At 42.9% G+C, this 25,615-nt stretch overlaps 1 protein-coding gene across 1 annotated transcript; it reads left to right on the plus strand.

The window, feature by feature from the left end:
• Nucleotides 1-24,794, plus strand: LOC120901148 (glutenin, high molecular weight subunit DX5-like). The gene is made up of 8 exons (XM_040308858.1): nucleotides 1-963; nucleotides 19,162-19,264; nucleotides 19,332-19,545; nucleotides 19,640-19,782; nucleotides 19,950-19,991; nucleotides 20,069-22,002; nucleotides 22,065-22,422; nucleotides 23,616-24,794. Exons 1-8 carry the CDS (start codon nucleotides 904-906, stop codon nucleotides 24,236-24,238), a joined length of 3,477 nt encoding a protein of 1,158 aa, XP_040164792.1. The 5' UTR covers nucleotides 1-903; the 3' UTR covers nucleotides 24,239-24,794.
• The last annotated feature ends 821 nt before the right edge of the window (nucleotides 24,795-25,615 follow it).

The raw sequence follows: 25,615 nt of genomic DNA on the forward strand, positions 1-25,615 counted from the left end.
CGTACCGTGCAGTTCGCGAATCTTGCGCTGGAAAGAGAAAAGAAGAGCGAGTTGAGAGAACGAGAACGGTGGCGCTCACACATTTCCCTGCTTCCGTTCTGCTGTTTCCCGTTTGGGGTGCAAATTTTCTTCGCGTGAGTGCTTCAGCAGGGGGAGAGATCAGGATCAGCGGGATACGAACCGGGAGTGCGTTCGTTCCTGTAGGATGATATAAAAAGCACCGCTACCGGTCACGGAGGATGCAGTCGTTTTCCACCGGTTAAGAAGCGCGGTCCATCGTTCTTACAGTGGTATTTTTTTTTGTGAGGAAAGATCATCCCTCAGACCAAGGGCGCCTAGCAAGGGAGCTGTTGAGGTGTTTGAGCGAATCAATCGAACCGACATAAAGGTGTGTGCGGCGACAGTCCGAAGCAGAATCGAGGTGTGTGCGCTAGTAGTGTACGACGAGTGAGCTCGTACATCCCGGACCTTACAGTGAGCGTGGCGAAAGAATGTGCGAATCTTCAATCTAAGCAATCCGTGGGCTGCCCGCACACAACAGCTCCAACCTCCAGTCGGCAGTCGGCGTGTTTGGAAAGCCTCACCCACAAACGGTCTAACCGCTAGATCAACACAACAGTGGGTGTTGTTGGTGTGTGTTTTTAAGTGTTTGTGCATGATTTGTGTGTGATTTGTGTGTGTGTTTGGATACACATTTCGTGTGGGAAAAGAGTACGGGTTCGTGGAAAAAGTGACGAGCGCGTGTTCAAAGCCGTTCAAAGCTCGTAACTCCCAAAGCAAGATCCGGGGTAGCTTCTGCTCACGCAAAGTAGTGCACTTGCCAGCAGGTTCGCTCATCGCTGGCGCTGTTTGTACGCTGTGTGCACCCGCGTGTTGACACTCTGCACTATTACGCGCTGATTGATGACTGTCAATATGTCACCGCTGGGTGGTGGTAGATGGCGCTGTTTAGCGTCATTACTGGTAAGTGATCTTTTTTTTCTCTTTCTTCTCTGTTAATAGGCGACGAACCCCCACGAGTTTATCGGTGGATCTGATCTTTGCAAACAAAAACTAATTAGTGTGTCTATATGAAAGAGGGAATAGTACAGAAAGGTGATAACGCCGCATGCTGCGCTTGATGCGGCGAATGATGATGATTTGGTGATTATTTCGTAGTACAACAACAACAAAAACACAGAGAAAGGTCAACACATATTAGCTGAGCACCACCGGCACCGGCGCGGTAATAAAACATCACGTTTTGCTTTCGGGGGACCGGGCCGGGTGTCGGAAGTGTTTTTTTTTGTTGGAAAGGAGGTGTGGAGGTGGAATTATTCGATAAGCGATCGCGTGTGCCATCCGCACATCGTTACGCCATCCAAGCACCATCGTCGAAGGAGGGGACGAGAAGTGACAAACTAACGGGCAAAGGCCGAAATGCTTCGAACATTCGGTGGAGGGTTTAGTGTACGACATTTTAGCTCTCGCTAGACCTTCCTTGTGGTAGGTCTCAACCATCTCTCCCTCTCCCTGGGGCGTTTTGTTTCGACAGTAGACGCTAACCACGTTAGGATGACACTCGCGCCAGCGCCTGAAGATGCGACCGAGGTCAGATTCAAATTTTTCGGCGAGTTTGCGTTCGATAAACACGCGGGCAAAGGTGTCGCACAGGTAGGGTCCGTGCGTTAGAGGAGTAGTCTTCTTTTTTGGGTTGGTTTTTGGGATTGAGACAACCCACTCTCACTCACTCGATCGCGCGGTCTCTCGTCCCCCTCGAACGATCGTATCTGTTAGCGGGACTTTTACCCAGTTTGTGCTTGGAGTGTTTGGTGGTGAAGCCGAGCGCGTGCGCGAGCCCGCTCGCGACAATCAATTATGCAATCGAATAAATATATATACACACCACTGTCGCACAGCACCGAAAGCGCGGCATCGCGCGGGTGAGCTGCCGATCGGAATGGATAAATTTTAGCGCGGTCGGTGCGAGTTAGTGTGCGGTTGAGCTTTATGGGTGCATCGGCGGATGTCATAGGATGGATCGAACTCAACGGTGCCGGAACGCACTGTGCCTTGCTGTTTTGCAGCATCTTCCCCGAAATCTGTTGTTTGCTAATATTTTAGAAAGGATGTCGCATTCGTTGTCTGTTTGATTGGATGAAGTCATGCCGCAATGCCGCGCGTGAGAACCTGGTGTGCCGAGACGGGTATATTAGTAGGTGGCGTTTTGCGTTCTCTAATTAGCGTTTGTGCAGTTTGGGTTTGCCGAATTCGATACACCTGAAGCTTCATAACATTATTGTTATGACTCAATCTTGGTGGAGGGTTTTCTTCTATTGAATAGTATTTGCATGCGCAACTTTTTATGTATTTTGAAGTTGTTTTGTTAAAAATTGTTGCATCGTGTCTTTATTTTGGACATTTTTACAAATATTTTTTTTAACCTTAATTTAGCTTATGATAAATAACGTGTATAACTTTCTTTACATGAAAATAGCTAACAAGATTGATTAATATCAGGCTACTTAAAACAAATGATTTCCTTTAAATACTCATCATCAATTTCTTCGTAAAAAGTCATCAAAATAGCCTTTTTTGGTTGTTGGTGCTATTATATGTTTTATCTATATTTTTTATTTATATCTATTTAATTTGTGTGCAACAATATAATTTTGAGTTTTTTACATGCGCAACAATTGGATTTTTGAATAGGTTAAAAAAACAGTAGTCTTGTCATTATCAATCGTTTTTCTGCCTTAATAAATTAAACATAATAGTTTTTAACAATAATGATGTATACTAGGCACGCATAACATGCATATTGTGATTTTATCGATCTCAAACATATTAAATACGTTGGCTGCAACGTTGAAATGAAATACGTTGGCTTAAGTGTGCAACAATTGGCAAATATCCATTATTTCACAATATGTCACAATATTTCGGGGGCGGTCCCGAGGTACAGTCGTCAATTCGAACGACTCAATAACATGCCCGTCATGGGTTTAAGCCTAGAATGGATCGTCCCTCCGTAGCAAGGATTGGCCATCCGACGACTGCGTGGTAATGAATTAAGCCTCGCAAGCCTGTATAGGCCGGCATGTCCGCTTAGGACGTTACGCCAAGTAGAAGAAGAAGATTTGAAAGTTTGTTAACATGTGCAATTTTTATTGCAATTAAATATATTTCATGTTCTTGAAATGTATAGATGGTTTTAGCTATACAATCGAAAAGGATGGTCCAATTTTTACAATCAAATTGAGTGTTTAAGGAAAAAAACGAATAAGAAAATATTAATGATAAGAAAATAATTTCACTTAAAGATTTGGTTGCAAAAATGCTTTAAATATAAATAGGCTATGGAGGTGTATTAACTATAGCAAGAACGTTAATCGTCTTTCATAAGCCTAATTGATTTCAAATTTTAAAGCTGATTTTACTACTTGTATTATTTCTCTATCTGTCAAATTTGCGATTTTTAATTGGTCGTAACTTTCACATAGTCTATTCCGACTGTACGGGGTGAGATGAAATAACTTAAAAAAGAAAACTTATTTTTTTACTTTTAATTTTATTAAGTAAAATAAAAATACTGTTGGAAATGTGATAAAATATTAGAATAAATGTGTGTTTGTTTAAATTGGCCACCTTTGGCCACCTGCCTTCCGGCAGTCGATGGTTGACTTCATCTGCATGCTGCACGAAAGTGATTCTGCGATATTTTGGCACATTCTTGGCGATGATAGTTTTTTTTCCTAAAAAAGTCACACTGAAACGCTCTATTATAATTGTAAAAAATATAATGAGCTATCACCGGAATAAATCTGACATCTTTCAGACGAGCGGTTCAGAAAAAGTCTGAAATAATAAAAGTTTGTTGCAGTTTTTTCATCTCATCCTGTAGACATACTGTACCAAAAATGAAAAAATGAAATAAAATGGCAGCAGTTGTTCTGACTCATAGGCACCGACTATAATCCGCTTAAGTATCATAATCATCGATATAAATCCCGCAAATGAGACACTGAAACATAAGATGGCTTTTAGAACAGTTAATCATCACACGCGTAAAACTAAGGCTGGGCCACAGGAATCCGCCGTCATTTGATACAGAACGCGGAAATGTTACCATCATCTGTTTACCTGCATTTAAAAGCCAAAGTTGCCGATTCATATGTTATGGATTGATTTGACATTAAACCTATAGCCTCAGCGCTCGCAATGATGGCATTTGGGGCCGGATTTGGTGGCGATATGTTACCTATAGGTAGCTATCAAATGTCAATCCACACCTGGAGTAGGTTTCTTTTTGTAAATTATTGTAATTTTCCAATAGTTTATTTAAAGTTTCACACGTGCAGAAACTTCCGCTAACTACGTCACCTCTTTCCTAACGGTGTCGTTTTCCCCATTTTCTGTTTGGCATTGAAATCGAATGGTTTGCTTGTTGTTTGCTGCTATCAGCCAATAATGACCCATTGACATTGGCATCCGTGAAACAGCAGAGACCCCATCGTCATACTCGGCATACTCCACGTGCTTTTCTCGGCTGCATCAGCTGATTGTGTGTTTGTGTGGTTGGGGCCGGCAAGTGGCGAGCGTCGCAGATCTGCACAAAGGCACCCGATGGGAAAAAACGGCTGCTTGTGGAAACAAACAAAGCACACATAAACACACACACACACACAGCCCCGGGAGGGGTGCGAACAAATTCCACCCCATCGTTGCACCGCGCGGGCCTGGGGGTCACTTACCGTTTGCAATCTTTTGTTAACTGATTTGTAACTGAGGTTTGTAGCCTACCTACTGCGGGGGGCGGTGATTGAAAATTATTTAAATTATTGACTCGACTTGGCCGCGCACACACCGCGGTGCTTGTAATTAGCAGTCACCATTTTTAGGAACGAAAAAGGAGGTAGAAGAGAAGGTAGAGGAGGGAAACAACAGCCACACCACCAAGTCCATGTTTGACAGCATCAGTGTCAAATTCACATCGTTTCGTCGTGCGCATTTACGCACATTTCACGCATTGTTTTTTTCTTCAAATTTGATGGGTGGGGGTGGAGCGTACTTCCGCCTATGGTGCCTGGTGCGCCTCGACTAGAACCATCGAGCCACTGCTGCCGGCCTTAGAAGAGAGCCGGTTTATGTTGATGGAGTGTGTTTTGTTTTACGATCGCACTCAACCTTTGCGTCGTTCAATCAGCGAGGGGGGGAGGGACGATAAGCTCCAGCAAAGAAAGAATTCCTCACAATGCAACGTCACTGCTAGTCACTTGGGACACTAATTTGATGGACAAATTTTCCACTAGATGGCGCGCACGACTACAGTAGATAAAACGTGCCGCAATCCTAAGTTTCGCACCGGTCTTATTAATTTTATCAACTCAACTGATTCTGATTTGAGGTTACTGCTGGGAATGCAAAAAAGCACAACCCTGAGCCCAAAAAGGGGCACAGCAGTTGGGCAAAAGCTTTTAAGCAGCATAAAAGGAATAAATCGTCCCAGAAGTATAATTGCTCAAGTGGCGGTGGTGGCTCGGATCGTAATAGAGTTTTTGCTGAGGACTCTCCAAACACCAAACTTAGCATGCTCTGGGGGCACTGGGTGACCATCGCCAACCACCCGGTCACCTTTTTTTTTATTTACGACAAATTACTCAAATTTATATGATGCTTAATCAAGATCGTTACCACGCTTTGGTCTAACAATGCTCGCGTCCATGGTGATGCCTCGCAGGCCATCGGAGCGTGTTTTACGGTGTGATCATCCACCGGCGCGCGTTGAGGGAGCTTGAGATGTGTTTAAAGTTTTCATTTCACTTTTGCCAAATGCTGTTGCCCCGTAAAGCACTCGTGAGCGTCATCTGTTGAATATTGTTAGGAGTTCTTTTTTTTGCGCGTAAAAAATTATGATTGTGTTTTTTTTTCAGTTTGGTTGGTTGGTCGTCTTCAACGACGGTGATTCAAGGTCCGGCACGCGGGACGGGAAATCTAATGCAATGATAAAACTTTACTTTGTCGAGGGTAAGCAAACATCGAGCAGATGACTTGTACTTGTACGTTAACCTCCTCCAGTGGTTATTACAAATCAGACGTATCCACCCCATGTAAGGAGTATGTTTACGCGAATTATAATAAAAATAAGAACACCGAGAGAGCATGATTTTGCGGCCAAACACACAAGAGATGGGCTTAGCGGCGCTCGAGCCGCTTGGCGGACATTGTACGGGCCTTAGTCGTTGTGTGTGCGCACGCTCGTGCTATGATGCTGTTTGTTGCTGTTGTTGAAGATGTTGCTGTGGTGGGTCCAACGACACATCGGGACCACTCGAACCGCGTGACAGCGTGGTGGTGGTAGGAGATGGAGTCACCGTGATATAGATAAATGTGAAGGATATCGTCGTCGAGCGGGCGAATGGGGCGCATCGTTCGCGTTGCGTTATGTTTGTTAGCAGCGAGTGGCATTTGCGAAAGGGAAGTGGGAAGTATCATAGCTTGTTTTTTTCGCTGTTAGCTTCTCAAAAGCATGAGTGAAGGGATATAAGAAGTGATGGGAATGTTAACGCATTATTTTGTTGTTTGGAGCTGTCAATATATTCAGAATATCAATTATTAGGTGTGAGATGTTGGTGCCGTGTGACAAAAGTGAACATGTTTCGTTACTACATCATGCTAATATAAGTATTGCAACATATTTAAATTCAAAATACGAAAAATATAGAAAGAATCATTTAGAACATTGATAAAAATAGTTATTTCTATGTAAATAGAAGAAGAAGAAGAAAGAGAAGAGGAAAAAGAAGAAGAAGAAGCAAAAGAAGAAGATGCAGAAGAAAAAAGAGAAAAAGAAAGAATGAGAAGAATAAAAAGAAGAAGAAGTAAATAGAAAATTAAGACAAAGAAGAAGAAGGAGAAGAAGAAGAATAACAAGAAAAGTATACGAATATTTTTTAATAAACCGCTTTGTTTCATCTATTACATCATTATACGAAATGGTTCTGTAGAAAATCTAGAATATGAAATTCAAATATGAACGATAAACAAAGCAGGCAAAAAGCAACATAAAGGAGTAGTAAGTATTTTTGTAAAATATTGCAAAAGTTAAATCGTTTGCTTGAGATTTAAACTTTTTAAAGCATTAAAACAGGTAACAATGACTAAAAGCGTAAGAATATATACAAAAAAACATAAACAAAAGCATACAAACAAAAGCCATAGAGTAAGGCCTGGGTCTATGAACATGTTGCGGCAACATTTGTTCAATGGCAACATTTCTGGATTTTCCTATTTATTTCAAAAACTGTGCACATATTCACTCACAAAAACATTTTTAAATTAAGTTGTAAATATTTTTTATCCGTTTTGGTGTGCAAACAAGTCCAAAAATGTTCATGCAACAAATAAACATGAAACAAATCGATTGGTTTCTCTTGCAACAAAAATGTTCCCGCAACATGATTTTGACAGTTCGTCCATACGATTTGGTAACATATGTTCCAACAACATTTTCATACTCCCGGGCCTAAGTGTTAATAAAACGTGACCGGAAATTATTTTCACAGTAATTTAATAGCAGAAGTCTGATTGTATAAGATATACAATATAATTTACCAATTTACCAAACAATCATAATATTTAATTATTAAACAAATTCAACAATTCATCAGCACATCGGTTCACTTAAACAATTACATCAAAGAAACACTAAGTTTTCAGAAAGATTTACCAAACAATCATAATATTTAATTATTAAACAAATTCAACAATTCATCAGCACATCGGTTCACTTAATCAATTACATCAAAGAAACACTAAGTTTTCAGAAAGATAGTTCTGATTGCTTTCTTTCAAAAAATGACGCTGGCATACTTTGAGCAAGAGCTTACAGTTAGGTGATGAAAACAGGTATAAAAGATTTGTCAGATGTTTCTTGTTTTGATTCATGCTACGTTGTACAAAGGAACTTTTCATGCTGGTGTTGTTTCCCATTGATCCCTTTTTTGTGGTGTCAGAAAAGTATATTGTGCCAGCCGCATGATACACTGACAACCAGTGTGGACGTTTCACTAGCTATCCAATAGCGAGCCACAAACACTTCTTAAATCTTCATGTCAATCGTCCTTTTTAACGCTCCAGCAAGGCTGTCGATAAGTGGTTGTGTTACTATGGCATATCCTTGCCGGAATCGAAACGATACCGAGGGCGGTAATCCTTGAAACACATCTCAAATCTGCCCCAAAGGTTGTGCTGCTGCACACCTTTGATGTCTTTCTTTTGTGTGTTGCCACTTTTTGTTTTTGGCCATACTCCACATCCATTTGATCTCGGTCGTTTCGGACACGTCCGGGCTGATTGACTGTCACTGTACCACTACAATTCGGAGTCCGGACTGCTTTCCCGTTGCGAAATTGACAAGCAAGACAAGGTAATTGATTTACGAGTCGAAAATCGATAGAACAATAGCGAAGGTGCCATACCGTGTTGGTGGTTCGTTTTGTTTTTGGTTTTTGGGACAGAGAAATGTTTGTCGACTGATGGTTAATAAGATTAGACTCTAACCTTCGATAGGATTCTCTGAAGCAGTCGAGCTTAGCGAGAAAAGTAGTCGCGCACGGAAAACAACGGAAGTAAACTAAATCATTCTCCAGAAATAGCTACTTTAAATTAAAATGTAAACCCCAAACATGAACTACAAACACTTGCAATGCCATTCCCTTACTCAACGGCAACCTTATGTTGCGATTCGTTCTCGACATCAATCATAATGTACGCCGCGCACTGCCAAATCTCAGAACGAAATAAATAGCCCAATAAATCACGGGTGTACTGTCAACTCGGCTCACCCCCCCCCCCCTCCTCCAATCTTCAAACTCGTCTTCTAATCCGAAAAGACGCTTTGCATACGCTGTCGTCAGTGGGCGAAGCGTCTTTTTCGTCGCTCTTTTTATTTCGCCCCGCTGGACATTACGTCATGTGAGGTGGCTCCCTTAAAAAAGTCCACCACCGCAACACTCGACGGAAACGAAACGGAAACGGTCCCGGAGCGGTTGGAGGCGATCGGTCCTCCGTTGGATTAGTCATTCGGTGGAGTCGAAGGGGTGGAGTGAGAGGTTTTATACATTTTTTGGCCATTCGGTCGTTTGCGATCCCGTTGCCTAATACCATCTCCGGCAGTTGGCCCGGGAGGCCCGTTTAGAGGGTGATAAAATTTGTATCACCATCGTCTGCCGTGGGTTTGACCCGGTTTGAACGGTGGTAATGGCCGTCGCGGGCGACAGTAATGTCGAGCTTTTATCCTTATCCACGAGTTAAGTGAAACAAACGGTGTAGTGAGAGTAGTTGGTAAATAAAAGTAACCGTTGCAAAACACACACACACTCATTTTTTATGTGAAATGATTATTGTTTATTTACCTTCAGAGTGGTGGAACAAAAAAATTGATACCTTCATCCAGGGCGAAGCTAATTACCTTCATTTAATTTACTACTAAGTCAGCGAGCTTTACTTACGATGGTGAAATATTGTCCCCTGGGCGTCGTATTTAGTAGGTCAATTAAGTTGCTTTGCATGTATTATTGTGTGTATGTTTGCTTAATAGAAGACTTACAAGATGATTGCTTTACGCTGCCACACAATTACAATTTGTAAACGTCGATTTTGTGGGAGCTTTTGTCTCATTCCCATGTACGTATGACATGCAATACACTAGAAAGCAAGATTTTCAATCGTCTTTTTGCGATATTGATCTGAGGTAAGTGTACCAATTATATATATTACGCCATCAAGATACCGATTTTACTCCTATAAAAATTAGTATAAAGTAAAATTTTAAAAGTGTATATGTTTTGTTATAGCGTAAAATGTGTAGAACATATGGGTATTTTTTTAGTTTTGACTTATTTTTTATTAAAATGGTTAAAAATTAATTTAAACTTTGCTTCCCAAGGTACCAATTACAGCTATGGTTTTCCTAGTAATTCACCATAACTGTACCAATTGTGGCTGTAGGCCAAAACTCTTGGATATTTACACCAAAAATGATTTTATACCATTGTTTTAACTCAAATCAAGTAATTATACGTTCACTTCGCAACTATAAGTATGTAAACACCATTAAAACGTAATAGAAATAGTTTCACATATCCGTTTTAAATCACTGGTTTTATTGATAGCCACGCTCAATTAATCGCTAAATAGATGGGACTAATCCTTCAAAAATTTGACTTTCTTACAACTTTCAAACATCGCGTTTGACGATACTTCATGTCACCTGATAATCCTTCATATCACATGCTCCCGAAGCTATACCAAAGCCAGCAACCATTTCAGCGCGATACGCAGAGGAGCACAAATCAGGGTGGTCTGTTTGAATTTGCTTAAATGAATAATCGTAGCCAATATTCAACTATCTTCTGGCCAACGTACTTCTGGTCACGATTAGCTCCAACTATCGACCAGGGAAGAACAAGAGCGCATTTGGTAACATGGCGACACGAGCGGCTTCAGATTTCGCTTTTTTTGTATGAAAGTCATTCAAGCGTGCATTATGTTGATGATTTGATTTTATAACACTTTACAAATAAATGATTCTTAAAACACATATTCACACTTTGGTACATAGATGTTCAGTTGTACCTATTATGGACAAACAAAAAGGCACATTTTCGATGAAATCTTTTCGATGAAGTAATAAATTTCGGTGTGAAGTCGTTAAATAACAATAACAATAATTAATTTTGCATCAAAATGGTGATTTTAAGAGAAAAACTATGGGTAGCTACTTCAAAATCTTTAATTTCTTACAGCGCTGTTCTTAGCTAAATGGTAAGAGATGCTAAACATCTTGACAACACACTTTTAAAGGGTGATATTTAACAAACAGAAGTGGCCAGCACGGAACTAATGAAGCACAAATGTTTTATAATTATCATATTTGAAATAAAAGATGCATTCGTAGTTTCAAAACGCAAATTGCTTTTTTAAGAGCAAAAATAGTTTTCGTTATAGCCATAATTGGTGCTTTAGCCACAACACTTACCCTGTTTAGTTTATGCAAAGAATTATAAAGCCAATCATATGAAAAACAGAACAATTGAATGCACAACAAAAACCAGTAGTTTAAAAATTATTTTTCGAAAAAATACCACAAATATAAACCATGTGCCACTCCATGCCGTTCTTTCTTTCCATCATTAATCTTCTATTTTTTGGTTTTTATCAATTTTTATAGCTATGAATATTTTGGTAAGGACAGATATTGAATAATATTTTGTAAGATTTTTTTAAAATTTAAATCATTTCTGTTGAATAAATCTAACAAGAGACGACAAAATAAAAATAAACTAAGCATATTAACCATTGAATCTACAGCAGGGCCTGTCTGGTTGTGTCTGGTTTAGTAGGATTAGCACCTCAAATAATTTGTGTTGAATGCCAACCTTTCTCGTTTCTCGAGTTTCTCGAGTAAAATTTGTTTACATCATTTTTATCCTTCATATCTCAAGGCAGCGGAACTACTGAACTATCTAGTGCAAATTCACTATTTTATACGCATCATTCATAACGCATTATTAATAACAGGGGTCTCCAAACTACGGCCCGCGGGCCGCATGCGGCCCTCAAGAGCTTATAATGCGGCCCACGATGACTTTGCCAGAGTTAATATAAATATTTCGTTATTATGAATTTTTAAAATTAAAATGTATTTTTTACTTTTCTTAGACAAAAATCAAACTTTAGTAACACGAAACTGTACAAGTATCGTTGGTATTTTATTATAAAAACGAGATTTAAACGTTCACTCATCAGTTAAAGGTAGCGTCAAATGGCCCTCAACATAATTATTTTTGAAGCAATGCGGCCCGCGAGCTGAAAAGTTTGGAGGCCCCTGATTCATAACATCATTGCTATTTACATTGCTAAAATCTGGAAATATTTATATATCTTCCTACAAACAATCCATGTTGAATGAAGTGTAACTTTCTGCCAAACATGTTTCATCGATTTGAAGAAAAGCTTCCACTAACAATGCCAAGGATGAGGAGCTGAATGTTCGTTTCAAGCTTCTTTTTTATTTTATTCCTCATTGTCTTCTTACTCATGCTCACTGGAAAAGAATGGAAAATTCCTTCTCTGCAACTATTTTGAGTAGCAAAACGTACTAGAAATTGTTTCGGATTGTTGAGTATTCCAATCTATCGTCTCGCAGAGCTTGACTCTGAATTGTCTGAAGTTTCAATTCCCGGAATGCTACCTCGGTGACAACCATGACACTAACGTTCAAGTGCCCAAGTCTCCAGGGCAATGCACAGCCGAGCCAATTACTTCAACTAGCAATAAGGCTGCAGCAAAAAATCACCCGGGAAGTGTGCTCGGTGTGGCAAGCAAGTGCCACAAACAAACGTTTTCGCTGTGCAGTAGCACTAGCTGGTTTCAGTGGAGGAATTTTCATCACTCTTGGTGTTAAAGATGTACCGAGTTTAGGGTGAAGAATAGAAGAGTCTACTCGTGTGGCCAGAAGTGCCGGAACAAAGGAAAATGCAGAAAATTAAGCGACACTAGGTAAGCATCCGAAATAGTTTACATGCAACCAGTGTTGGAATCTATGCAACGCTCGCACTCTCCGATAGGTATGCTTCGGACAACACGGCAACCCGGACTGCTGCTATTTACCACTTAGAATAAAAGTAATGTATGCGCTTGCTTCGGTGTCGGTCTTTTATTCATCCGACATGACCTGGTGGTTTGGAGGTGCTGAAAGTGAATCGATTGCCTTTTGCCCAACCAAGAGAGGTATGCGTATGCGGCGGGACCGGCTGCAGATAAAGAATGGGGCAGCATAATCATGTTACCGCCAACAGCACGGTGCTTCGAGCCGAGTAGAATATTCTATCCCGGGCAATGGCACCGCCTCCAAAGCCTCCAAAAAGGGGCAACGTGCGATTGCACGGAGATCAATGGCAGCACTAAGGATGCTCACTGGCCTGGCAGGCAAGGGCAGAGTGGAACAAGATAAGTGCAAGACATTAATTGAATTAAAATGTACAGTGTGCCTCGTTGTTTGTACCGGGAAGGATACAAAAGCCGTACGGAGCGAACCCGTTCGCATTTTTTCTTCTATTTTTTTGTTTTTATCTTGGTTGGGGAAATAATTGTAATTGAATAAACGCAAAACACAAGATGAACGGTATGCACTGGTTTCAGTGTCGCACTCTATGCCGTCTGGGAACGAGCAAACTGTAGCAAACATGGTTTGGTAAAGAATGTTTGCTTTACTTGTGTGGATGGTCGGTTGTGTTGGTTCGAGTAAATGTGATTTTGTGATGATTATTTTTGTGCACAATGTGTGATGTTTTACTGATACTGAAGTACGATGTAAAGGTTAGGTCTTGCTGTAAATAACTAATGCATGAATGTCGTTACATTTGCTGCTCAAATAGATCAGATGTACAAGCTTTACATAAACAACTCTGTAGGGTATGCCGTAGGGTCATGTAATTAAAAGCTAGCTGTGAAAATAAAATTTGATCTGCACACTGTTATATGGGCGACGGTACTCTTTGCAGGCCCAATCGGTGCGATGGTTTGGTAAATAAACTCTTCTTAAAAGTATATATTTTATTTTTTTAGCGTCTATATCATTCTGTAGATCGTTGCAGATGGCTTTCAGTGTAAATATCTATCTAGCTTTCCATCAAACGAAGGGGGTTGTATGAAAATTGAGATTATTTATGTTTCATTTTACACGTTTTTATTATTATTACACTTTTTTTTATCGAAGTCGCTTACTTTTGGCTATGAAAATGTAATGCTCGTCACATCGCCGTGTTTTACGAGCATTATTCGCACCAACTCTCTGAAATATACCTTCCGGTCAAGATTGCGCTCTCCCCTGTTTTTATTCGTTGCTAAGATGAACGTGTCTTCCTTCTCTATTGCTATTTACCTTTCTCTCTCCACGTAAGACAAGAAATACAAAAAAAAAACACGGTTTTTAATGCACTAAAAATGTCTTAACCCCCCGAATTTTGTTTCATTACTCTACCATTATTATTAAAATATCTACCATTATTATTAAAATTTGAATGAAAGGAGTAATGAAATAAACCTTACGTTTTTGAGGCATTTTTGTAGTACAGTAAAAGTATTTTAATCTGTTATTTTTTATTTTTATACCTGTTGTAGTGATGTCAACCGATGGTACATCAACACTTAGTGACGAAAGAGTCCGCCAGAACCATGGTTAATTTAGTTTTGGAGCAGCTATCTTAGTCGGTATAATATACAGGTGGGCTTATCCCAAGGTGTATGAATTTAGAAAACTGAGTTTTATTGATTTTGCTTCTGAATGAAGATTTTAAGAATGTTTTGTGTATTCTTCAAACCACCAGACAAATGTTTGTTAAAAAGTTTTCACCCGCCCTGACAAAAAGTGACGTTAAAATTTGATTGTAAAAACATGCTATGAGACCACCTGGACTACATACACTTTGATTCTAGATTCCACCACCTGATCTCTTTGATGCACCTTGGGATAAATGAAAACACCACCGTGTAAACAAGCAGGTACTCGACCTTTGAGGCTAGAATAATCTAGACTGAAAATTGCAAGCTAGTTTTATGTGTGGTTTTGTATGGAGTGTTTACATGATTTCAGCCTCCAACTGTCAAACTTCATACAAAAAATTGACTAGCATCGTGAAGAGCCCTATTATTTTTTGCTTTAGAAGCCCTTACACAAAGATATTCCAGTAGAACATATTCCCTAGAACACAAGATATTCCAGTGATTAATGTTGCAAATTGTTCAATCAAGTATCTTTTTTTCGGATTATTACATTAACGATTAAAAGCTGCAAAAAGTTAGATAGCTTACTTGTTTCGAAGTACTTTAAATATGGTTATATATGCTGATTTTTGTCTTTTTATGTATTAACCAGACGTACAGGTTTTAGTAGTAGCAATAAATAAAATAAATCAAGGAACCAGATGATACATTCTTCATGTCGGTCGTCAGCTCGTCAGCTAGCATAAGGCCGCCACAGAAAAAAAAAAACATTATTTTCAGTAATGCATGATTGCATTGCTTCTTGTTTTCCTATAATTGAGATGTTGGCATAAACGTTGGTGTGGAGCCAACGTTATGGCTTGCTATTAATTTTATGATTAAAATAGTTTAATCATGCAATGATGCGCGTTTTTAAAATATGAAACATAAATCTGTTATGAAAATTGTCTCTTTAATAGTCTTCATTTGGTGTAATAGCATGACATAAAACTAAATTCTCACAAAACCATTAAACTTAATACGACTTTATTTGCATGGAAACAGGTCCTCATTTTAGCACTGCTACTGCTGCTGATCCTTACGCCTAAAAGCTTCCATTACAATTTGTACACACTTCAAAACCCGCACCAGTACTGGCAAGCACCATTGAAACGCGACACCGACCAATTCGAGCGACGAAACAATGGCGCCTACCTTTCATTGCAATCAAATTTGAAACCAAGGATTATCTTGCCAAGCTACTTTAAACGAGATCCGCTCTGCCATCGTCCCCCCGAGGGTGTGGATTGGCACCGCACGAATGGGGCTATTTGTGCGTTGGTGGCTGTAAATAGAACGACCGCATCATAGAAATGGCGCACCATGAAAAAGCGGACGCATCCTTTACTCTAGACTCCGTTTGATTATGTTCCGGGTGGTAAAGTCGGAATAGTCGAGAGTGGTTAGCATCATCCGGTAAGGATTAGCCTGGCATGAAGCATTTTTTGTTTTGGTGTTTGTTCGGGGCGTTGGTTGTCACGATGGGTTCCGATTAAGGCAAACAAGGGACCGAGCTTTAGTGTGAACACAATTTGTCTGCGTGTGCATTTGTGTTGGGTGTTGTTTTTTTGGCGACCCCCTGTGATGTGGGTTTTTGGTGAAGTGTTAAAACTGTGTGTGTGTTGAAACGGGCGCCGAAGTCGGTTGGCAGCGTGATTCTTTGGAATTGGGAAGCGAAACCAAAACATCGGTAAGACAATCCCAAGCTTTGAAAGGGACGTTCTTGGAAAGGGAAGGTACAGTTTTGACGGATTGCCAGCACGCCCACTTGGGGCCATCGTTCGTGTTCCTTTATTGTGCCGGTGCCAGGAAAAGTGGCCGGGTTTTGATGGGAGCGCTTTACCGAAGGACGAGTCCTTGAGCGTACGGAGCAGGTTTGGATGAAACAAACGCAAGCACTTGAATGTAGGCTCACCAAACCCCAGCTGGCTTTGGAGACATATAAGTCGTTAAGGCAAGTGCCGTCACTGTTTGCAAGTAAGCGAAAACATAATGCAACGATTTATACGTTTCCCTGGAAAAAAGGGTTCCAATAGGAACGGATGAAAGACTGACAATTGGCTGTTTTGATTGGTTGAAAATGGATTTCGTGAGAAATTCTGTGACACAATACGGTTTCAGTGTGATTCCGTAGTCATATTATCATCTGGAATAAATTTTACTCTTGAAAGATAGGCAGTGAAGACGCATAAATAAGAATTATTTGGACAAAAATACATACAACATATTTATTACCCTTTCAAAGCGATCGATTATAGATATTGGTGTAATTTAATGATTCATAAGACAACACAAATGCTTCGGAAGACTTTCTTGTAATTTGTTCGCTAATTGAGTAGTTTGGTTATTTGCTCAGCTATTTAAATGATAAATAAAGGATGATTATTTATTTAAGAATTGTTTAAAAGGTTCAATATACACGGTAAATATCTTTCCCGTTCAAGACGGACTGCCAGTTTTGAAGTATGAGTTTAAGTAAAAAAATAAATAAATACTTCAAATTTATATGTACCCTAATCTCAAGCTTATTACCAAGCCAACGTCAAATTTCTAAAAGCAGAAAATAACCCGTTGACTGCAAAATATGTAGGTTTCCTTTATCTTTCGCTCTCCATCGCATCATTGCCCTATAGCGTCGAATTAAATCTGATTCCCTTCGAAATCAGACCCAGCCTGTTGCATTCGCTATCGATCATCAGACAAAAATCCACTTTTCCAGTCCGTGTGCGTCTAATGGTTGGCAGATATTTGTCGAAATCGTCGATAGCAGGCGAGAACGAGCCGCGGGTGAATGCTTACTGATGACAGATCTGCCCTGTGCAAACTACACAACCGACAGCAAAACAATGGCATCGATTTTTTGCGTTTCTGCGGTTGCGTTTCTTGATACGATGCGACTGGAATGGACCCCATTGCTGGAACGGCGTGCGCCTCGACGCACATTGATCTGGCAGGAACAAACGTTGCCGTTCGTAACGGGCTCGAACCGTTTGCAAACAATTGTATGTCAACGGTGGGGCAGCACACTGTCACTTCCGAAAGTCGGAAAATGTCAGGTTGTAAGCAAGCACAACTGGGGACTAGTGATGCATATGATGGCAGGCAGGAATTTATAGACTGTCGCGCAGTGGAATGTGCAGTGGAGGACATCTTCACGAGACAAGGTGACGTTGTTGATTGCGCTTTTAGAAAAGGTCGTTCTAGTTAAGCATGCTGCTTCTAACAGAGCCAAACTGTCAGGAAAAGTGCGAGAGAATTTTGAGGTTCTTGCGTAGAATGAAATGTGGGATATTGTTATATGAGGAATTAGTTCAATGCTGAAATCGAATGCTTGGTACAAGCCTTTCATAGCTCTCAATCAAAGTTCCAATTCAGTGGCTAGGATCAAGGTCTTTTAAAAAGAACAGGTCGATACAAAGCTCGTTGTTAGATAGCCATATTCAGCTCGCTTTTGATAGTTTGATGAAAAAGTGTCAACAAACGAACGGGAAATAGCTGTATCAGAAAAGCAGGCGAATTTACTGTTAGGAAGATTCTAAAGGCCGGGCTACATTGGCCGTACTCGCAAGTGTAATTTCGATTTTCACTAGCGCATCTAGTGGCGGCTGGTGGAAGCTTTTTTTGGTCGTCGTGGGAATGGTCGTGCCGGATCTAAAAATTAATTAGTTTTTTTCACCATTTTTCGATGCAAAAACGGCTGAAATACTTGCACAACATATTTATGTATCAATTACAAAGCTTTCCCAGTTCAGTTATAGTGAAAAACATGGAAAAATAACGTATTTTCTGGAGCATCCCCAAATTGTTTGGCAAAATGCTTCGGTCAGCCGCCGCCAGATGCACTAGTGAAAATCGAAATTACACTTGCGAGTACGATCAATGTAGCCCGGCTTTAATGCTTAAATTTTTTGCGGCCAATCACTCATGGAGTCCAAAGGAGATTGACCAGAAACATTGATTAATTTATTCATTGTTTGCCATTCCGTAACCACGAAACACCGCCGTTTGCTGGAGAAACCAAAAGCTTATTAGTCAAATGCACATCACAGCATATGATCCAAATGCACCTGTGAGGTGCTATTAACTTTCAATTAAACTGTGAAATAATCAATAAATAAATAAATAAATAAAAACGAATAATTTTCGATGTTTAATTTTGCTCTCCATATGCATACCGTTGTTTGCTTTACTCGGGTGACGAATCATAAATGAGATCCTTGAACTCGTTCGTCGAAAAACATTCATCGCTCATGAGTGGACAGGGTTGTATCACTAGGTTGGGCAGTACAAAATCTAGTAGGATTTCTATTTTTTTTTCTAGTAGGCTGTGAAATGCATCAAATGAGCGTCGCGGCGAACGTTTCCGGGAACGAACGAGTTCCCCGATACGGCCGAAAATCTTCCCATGGCTTTCTGTCAATTTACTCGACCAACGCATCGACCTGTTTACTTTCATAGCCTTTGGACTATGATATTAAACAACAGCATATATAGCAGCAAACAAGGTTGACAAATCTCACCATCACCCCATAGCTCTGAACATCCACCGTTCGTAAAGGATTATATTAGAATATTGAACTTTCAATCGCATGTCATGCTTGCTGTTTAATGGAGCAAAAGTGGATGTTACTGTAGACGGTGGAGCTTTCTGGATTGAAAAAGCTTGCTGCAAACGCTTGGAATTTGGACGCGATAGTGCAGAATGTTGTTAAGCCGTTTTTTGCGTTACAAAAAGTATGCAGTTACTGGAGGGCGTTCAATGTGGAAAGCGTCCAATGATGCTAACGTTCGTTTTATCGACGTCACATTTCAGGACACTTTTAACCGATTCTACCATACCCTTTCTGTTTGCAGATTTTCACGATACTTGCGCGTATCGTTCGTGCCGAGCAGGAAGTTATCGTGGCGATTGATGAACCCGGCAAAACCCAATACCATGAGGCAAACTTTAACACCAGTTAGTATAGACTTTGCTTTGAAATCATCGAAAGGTACGGCTATCACATTTCATCCCCAATTTCCAGGTTCATACCAGTACGGGTACGAGGTGGGACCGAACGGACAGTTCCATCACGAAACACGTGGCCCCGATGGTGTCACTTACGGTTGCTACGGATATATCGACCCGAATGGACAGCTGCGCGTGACGCACTACGTGGCCGATACGCACGGGTACCGGGTGGTAGAGCCGAACCGGCCGGTCGAAATTTTTGTCGATGCTCCTACACAGTACAGCAAGTAAGTGTGAACCTCGTGACGGCGTTGGCGTGTGTGCGAACACGGACGAAATGGTTCAAATGTTTCCCGTTTGATTCCCCACTCGACACGGCAGCTCCATTGCGGAAGAGGAACCACAGGAGCGACGACGGGGTGAGCTACGGCCGTGGACGGAGCTGTACCTGCCGAAGGGATGTGGCATGTTTCCGGGTGGGATGCGGCCGGACGGTGGCTCAGGTGGTGCTAGTCCACCGACGGGTAAGTACGTGGGACCAGTGGGTTTTTGTGTTTGTGTGTGCGTGTGTGTGTTGGACGATTTGATGCAATGAACCAACGGCAGGCTTAGCAGCACCAATGGGCGTAGGCACATTTAGTTATGGCACATTTGTTGTTCTTTTGTTGTTATTTTGCACACATCTCTGTAGCACCTTCATACCCAAGCACCGGTGGAAGCGGCAGTACACAAGGTAGAATACATTGAAAAATAACTTTTACGTGTCACATTACGTTTCTAGGGTTTTCATATAATTTGAACATTTTGTAGGAAATAAACCATCGAACCAGGGACAGGGGCAGGGCCAGGGACAAGGTCAGGGGCAAGGGCAAGGGCAAGGACAAGGGCAGGGGCAAGGGCAGGGGCAAGGGCAGGGTCAGGGCCAGGGACAGGGACACGGACAGGGACAGGGACATGGACAGGGGCAAGGACAGGGACAGGGACAGGGACAGGGACAATGGCAAGGACAAGGCCAAAATCAAGGACAAGGACAAGGTCAGAATCAAGGACAATCACAAGGACAGGGCCAAGGGCAAGGTCAAAATCAAGGACAGGGACAGTGGCAAGGACAAGGTCAAGGTCAAGGACAAGGTCAAGGACAAGGACAGGGACAGGGACAAGGACATGGCCAGGGACAGGGGCAGGGCCAATGGCAAGGGCAAGGACAAGGTCAAGAACAAGGGCAAGGTCAAGGTCAAGGTCAAGGTCAAGGTCAAGGTCAAGGACAAGGACAAGGACAAGGACAAGGACAAGGTCAAGGACAAGGACAAGGTCAAGGACAAGGTCAAGGACAAGGTCAGGGACAAGGTCAAGGACAAGGTCAAGGACAAGGTCAAGGACAAGGTCAAGGACAAGGTCAAGGACAAGGTCAAGGACAAGGACATGGCCAAGGACAGGGACAAGGACATGGTCAGGGACAGGGGCAGGGCCAATGGCAAGGGCAAGGGCAAGGTCAGGGCCAAGGGCAGGGACAGGGTCAAGGGCAGGGACAGGGTCAAGGGCAGGGTCAGGGTCAAGGACAATGGCAAGGACAAGGACAAGGTCAAGGACAAGGACAAGGACAGGGACAGGTACAAGGGCAGGGACAGGGACAAGGGCAAGGACAAGGACAAGGTCAAGGACAAGGGCAAGGACAATGGCAAGGTCAAGGACAAGGGCAACGTCCGGGTCAAGGCCAAGCTCAAGGGCAAGGACAGGGTCAACATCCAGGACAAGGGCAGGGTCAGGTACAAGGACAAGGACAAGGCCAGGGACAAGGTCAACGCCCTGGGCAAGGTCAAGCTCAAGGGCAAGGCCAGTGGCAAGGACAAGGGCAACGTCCAGGCCAAAGTCAAGGTCAGGGTCAAGTTCAAGGGCAAGGTCAGGGGCAGCGTCCTGGACAAAATCAAGGACAAGTACAAGGTCAAGGACAAGGACAAGGCCAACGTCCAGGCCAAGGACAACAACAGCAACAAGGTCAAGGCCAACGTCCAGGCCAAGGCCAAGGACAACAACAGCAACAAGGTCAAGGCCAAGGACAGCAACAGCAGCAAGGTCAAGGACAACAACAGCAACAGCAAGGGCAGGGACAGGGACAGGGTCAACAACAACAGCAAGGCCAAGGGCATGGACAACAAGGACAGCATCAAGGGTCACATCAGGGTCCGATCAGTTCCGGCCAACATCAGGGACAACATCAGGGTAGCCATCAAGGTATTCACGGTGGAGAGCATCAAGGACAACATCAAGGGTCACATCAGGGGCCAATAAGCTCGGGACAGCATCAGGGACAACACCAGGGAAGTCATCAAGGCTCGAGCGGTGAACACCAAGGACAGCATCAAGGTTCCCATCAAGGTCCTATTAGTTCCGGACAGCATCAAGGACAGCACCAGGGCAATCATCAAGGAATTAATAGTGGAGAGCATCAAGGACAACACCAGGGCTCCCATCAGGGGCCGATCAGCTCGGGCCAGCAACAGGGACAACATCAGGGAAGCCATCAAGGTATTCACGGTGGAGAGCATCAAGGACAACACCAAGGCTCCCATCAGGGTCCGATCAGCTCGGGCCAGCACCAGGGACAGCATCAGGGCAGTCATCAGGGTGCTAGCGGTGAACATCAGGGACAACACCAGGGCTCACACGAAGGTCCCATCAGCTCGGGTCAGCACCAGGGACAGCATCAGGGCAGTCATCAAGGAATACACAGCGGACAGCATCAGGTATGTGAGATTCCTGAGGAAGATTGCAGGATTTTACGCTGCTAACGAGTGGTACCTTCTAGGGGGAGCATCAACATCAGCACCAGGGACCAGTTGGAGAAGGGCAACATCAGACTAGCCATCAAGGAAGCCACCAGGGCCTGTCGCAGGGAGAGTTCCAGGGTCAACATCAGGGGCAGCACCAGAAACCGATCAGCGGCAACAAGGAGGAGCACAACCTGCAGGTTCAAGTGTCCTGGGGACAGGGACAGCAGGGACAGGGACAACAAGGCCAATCTCAAGGTCAATCCCAAGGACAGTCTCAAGGACAGTCGCAAGGACAGTCTCAATCCCAGGGGCAGTCTCAAGGCCAATCCCAGGGACAACAGGGACAGTCTCAAGGCCAATCCCAGGGACAGACACATCGTCCACCGCAAGGAGGTAACGTATGGAACTATCGGAAGGTTGATCTTCCGCCGTTAATAAGCTGTTTTTTAGCAAGAAGATTGAAATTCAAAAATATTAACATCTGGTGAAAGAGTGGTTGTGGTAAATTGTGTAACTTGTGAAATAACGCGCGTCTATCTTATTTCTAACAATATTGCTAATCAATAACAATGTTACTAATCGTACACAAACATTTTACACGTTTTTCTCACCACAACACAATCGCCACACGTCAACATCACGCACACTCACGATACGCACACGAACGCATCAATACACATACACACATGGCCACACTCCAGTACACATTGGGATCGGGTTTAAGCCGGGAAATGGTGGACTGCAGGCATCGCTGGGCCTGGGTGGACCGCACGGTAAATACACCTGCCGATGAGTATACTGCGCATCACGCACGCAAACTTCATGTTGTGCGCCTTACTACCAACTACTAACGAATGATCTTCCCTTGTTGGACTGCCACAACCGACCAACCGGTTGGTGGCCCAGGTGGTATATCTCTAGGCGCGGGTGTGTCTACGGCCGGCATTAGCGGCACAGCAAGCACCTCGCACACCGGCCCGAACCACAACGTGATGGGCACGATCGGTGGTTCCATTGGGTCGTCCACAGGCGTGCAGACAAGCGCCGGAGTGAACGCATCGGCCACCGGGCTCGGCGTGACCGTCGATCATACGCACACGTCCAACGTGACGGTGACCGGAGAAGGTGTGCAGGTGACACACGGTGGCCAAAATACGATCGACAGCCAGCAGGTCACCGTGGCAGGCACGGTCGGTGTGGCCGTTGGCGTCGAAGCAGGTTTGATAGATAGCTCCCTTAATCATACCGGGCACGTTTCGGTCGGTAGTATCGACGTAAGTAGCGCCACGGCGGTTGGCGCAGGAATCGTGGCAAATCACACGACGATCGGCGGAGTGGCACAGCTAACGCACAACGCCAGTATATCGATTCCAACCGTCGCTCCAGGTAGTATGCTCCACTGTAAACTTACACAGCGCATCCAGATACGGATACGCTGACGGAAATGAAGGGTGTTGGGAAGCTGGTACTCTTTTGAAAGGACGTAAGGGATGTAGGATGTAGTGCATGATTATTTCTAGATTTTTTGTACGGATGTCAGCAAACAGTGGGATGGTGTACTGATGCTGTTTTTGAACTTCCCGCAGGACCTACGACGGAACAACCTCCAGTCGAGTCTTCACCGAGTACACCGATCCCTGGATCGCCTGGAACCGCAATTGGTGTGTATCCACCGACAAAACCGATCGATACCAGCTCACCGCCTGGCTCGTCATCGTCCTCGTCCTCATCTCCGCCCCCATCGATGCCACCCTCGGGGCCACCGTCGTCTTCCGGTGGGGACAACTATGCTCCACCTCCAAACTATCAGATAGCGGTATCGCAATATCCGTACTTCTTTGTACCCTATCCGTACGCACCGCCGAACGTGCCGCAGGCACCATGCAACTGCCCAGCCGATCAGCAGAACCAGCAGGGAGGCCAACAGCCAAACCAGCCGGCCGGCTACCTCGGCTTCATTCCCGTCCTGTACATCCCGAACTGTCACGCCCAGAAGAGTGGACTGCCGGCCAACTTCAACTGGCCGGCACCGCCACCACCGGAAGGGTTCGGCCAGTCACTGGACGAGCTGCCGGCCCAGCGACTCTTTCAGAAACCAGACGGTAGCTGGGTACTGCAGCGGGCCCGCAACCGCTCTCGCCGGCTGCGTGCCCGACGTCCCGCTGCCCGGCGAATCATCACCGACCAGGAATATCCTACGAAGAAGTAGAGTCGATTGAGGAAAAGACGCAGCAGTTTGCATGGAAGAGAAAAAAAAAAAATACTCATTTTATATTAAGTTTCATCTGCCCTTTAGTATACTACACTCATTCATTCGCTCCCCAACACAAGCAACCCGGTCCCGCATTTGGGTTCGAGAAAAAAGCGATATTTATGGAAGCAAAAGACAGTGTGTTTTCGATGTTTAAGGATGCATTCATTTTCCTCTTGCCACTGTGATTAGATTTATTCATCAAACGAACGCGCAAAGTATACTGCGAAAGCATCGCTATAGCGAAATGGAGAGCTTCCCGTGTGTATTCGAGTAGGATGTGGGAAGGAAGTAGCTGCCTGCCTTGCGTGTTCCGTAGGAAAAGGGTTGCCGTGGAGGACGAAAACGGCAAAAGACAGCAAATGCAAGAGTGTATGTGTGCCGTGTGTTTAACGCACAGTAAAAGCACATCCCTCTCGTCTACGCTAGTTAATCGTAACTTATTTAAGATAGCACGAGAAAAAAAAAGTTTGAGCACAAATTGAATAAAAGTGTTTTGATGCATAAATGTAAAGCTGGATGGTTTTTTTATTACATTTTTCTATTTTTATCATTTCTCAATCTGAAATCAAATCTGTCATGTTTTCCCGTGTGTCTTTTTTTAACATCATTTTTAGAGGTTTTTTGTAAGTAAAGCGAGCGTCTCTGTGTTCTGTTTATGCGACTTTTCTGTGGCTCACTGTGTTGATGCGCAAATTGCATACTTTAAGGCGTTTTACCGACATGCTGCGTTTATTGCGTTTCTGTACTTTCAGATGCCGAACGGTTTTGAGAAAATAGTTGTTGTGTATTAATAAATAGAGTAATATATTTATTGAAAATTAGAAAATCGTTTTTATTAGAAAGTTATCTTTACTGTATGTATAGTTTTTTGTATCGACCAAGATTTCTCTACAGAATGTTGCTGAATATCCTATCGGCGCTCCGACAACGATCGGTCGAATGGGCAGATTGGTAATTGAGTTTGCACAATATTGCTCAACATAAATTCAATCAACATTGGATGTGGAAGCGTCGGCCGCAAGAACGAATAAGCAACAGGAAGTAAAAGAAGAGAGTTAAAAGACGGAGCAACTTAATTAGAACCGTGATATCGTGATTGTCTTTCCGAGTTAGATCAGATAATGAGGACAACTGTCTACTTAATTAACTCTTTGAAAAAGGGATAAAATATGAATATTTATTATTAAATATTTATTTTATCTGTAACTTATGATTTGCTTTACTGCTTTACAATTTATTGGTGGTTAGATATGAGTATGTGGGATGCACTGAAACAACTATTCAACTGATTATCTCAAATAAAACGGAATAAATTGGTGTATGAAGTAAACA

Source organism: Anopheles arabiensis, chromosome 3 (assembly GCF_016920715.1).
Source record: "Anopheles arabiensis isolate DONGOLA chromosome 3, AaraD3, whole genome shotgun sequence".
Lineage (NCBI taxonomy): Eukaryota > Metazoa > Arthropoda > Insecta > Diptera > Culicidae > Anopheles > Anopheles arabiensis.

Bases quoted from the DNA above. Each gene is read 5' to 3' on its own strand.
- LOC120901148 (XM_040308858.1), top strand. From the start codon at position 904: ATGACTGTCAATATGTCACCGCTGGGTGGTGGTAGATGGCGCTGTTTA. The intron at 19,265-19,331 runs GTTAGTATAGAC...CCCAATTTCCAG, and splicing joins TGAGGCAAACTTTAACACCA to GTTCATACCAGTACGGGTAC. The intron at 19,992-20,068 runs GTAGAATACATT...AACATTTTGTAG, and splicing joins TGGAAGCGGCAGTACACAAG to GAAATAAACCATCGAACCAG.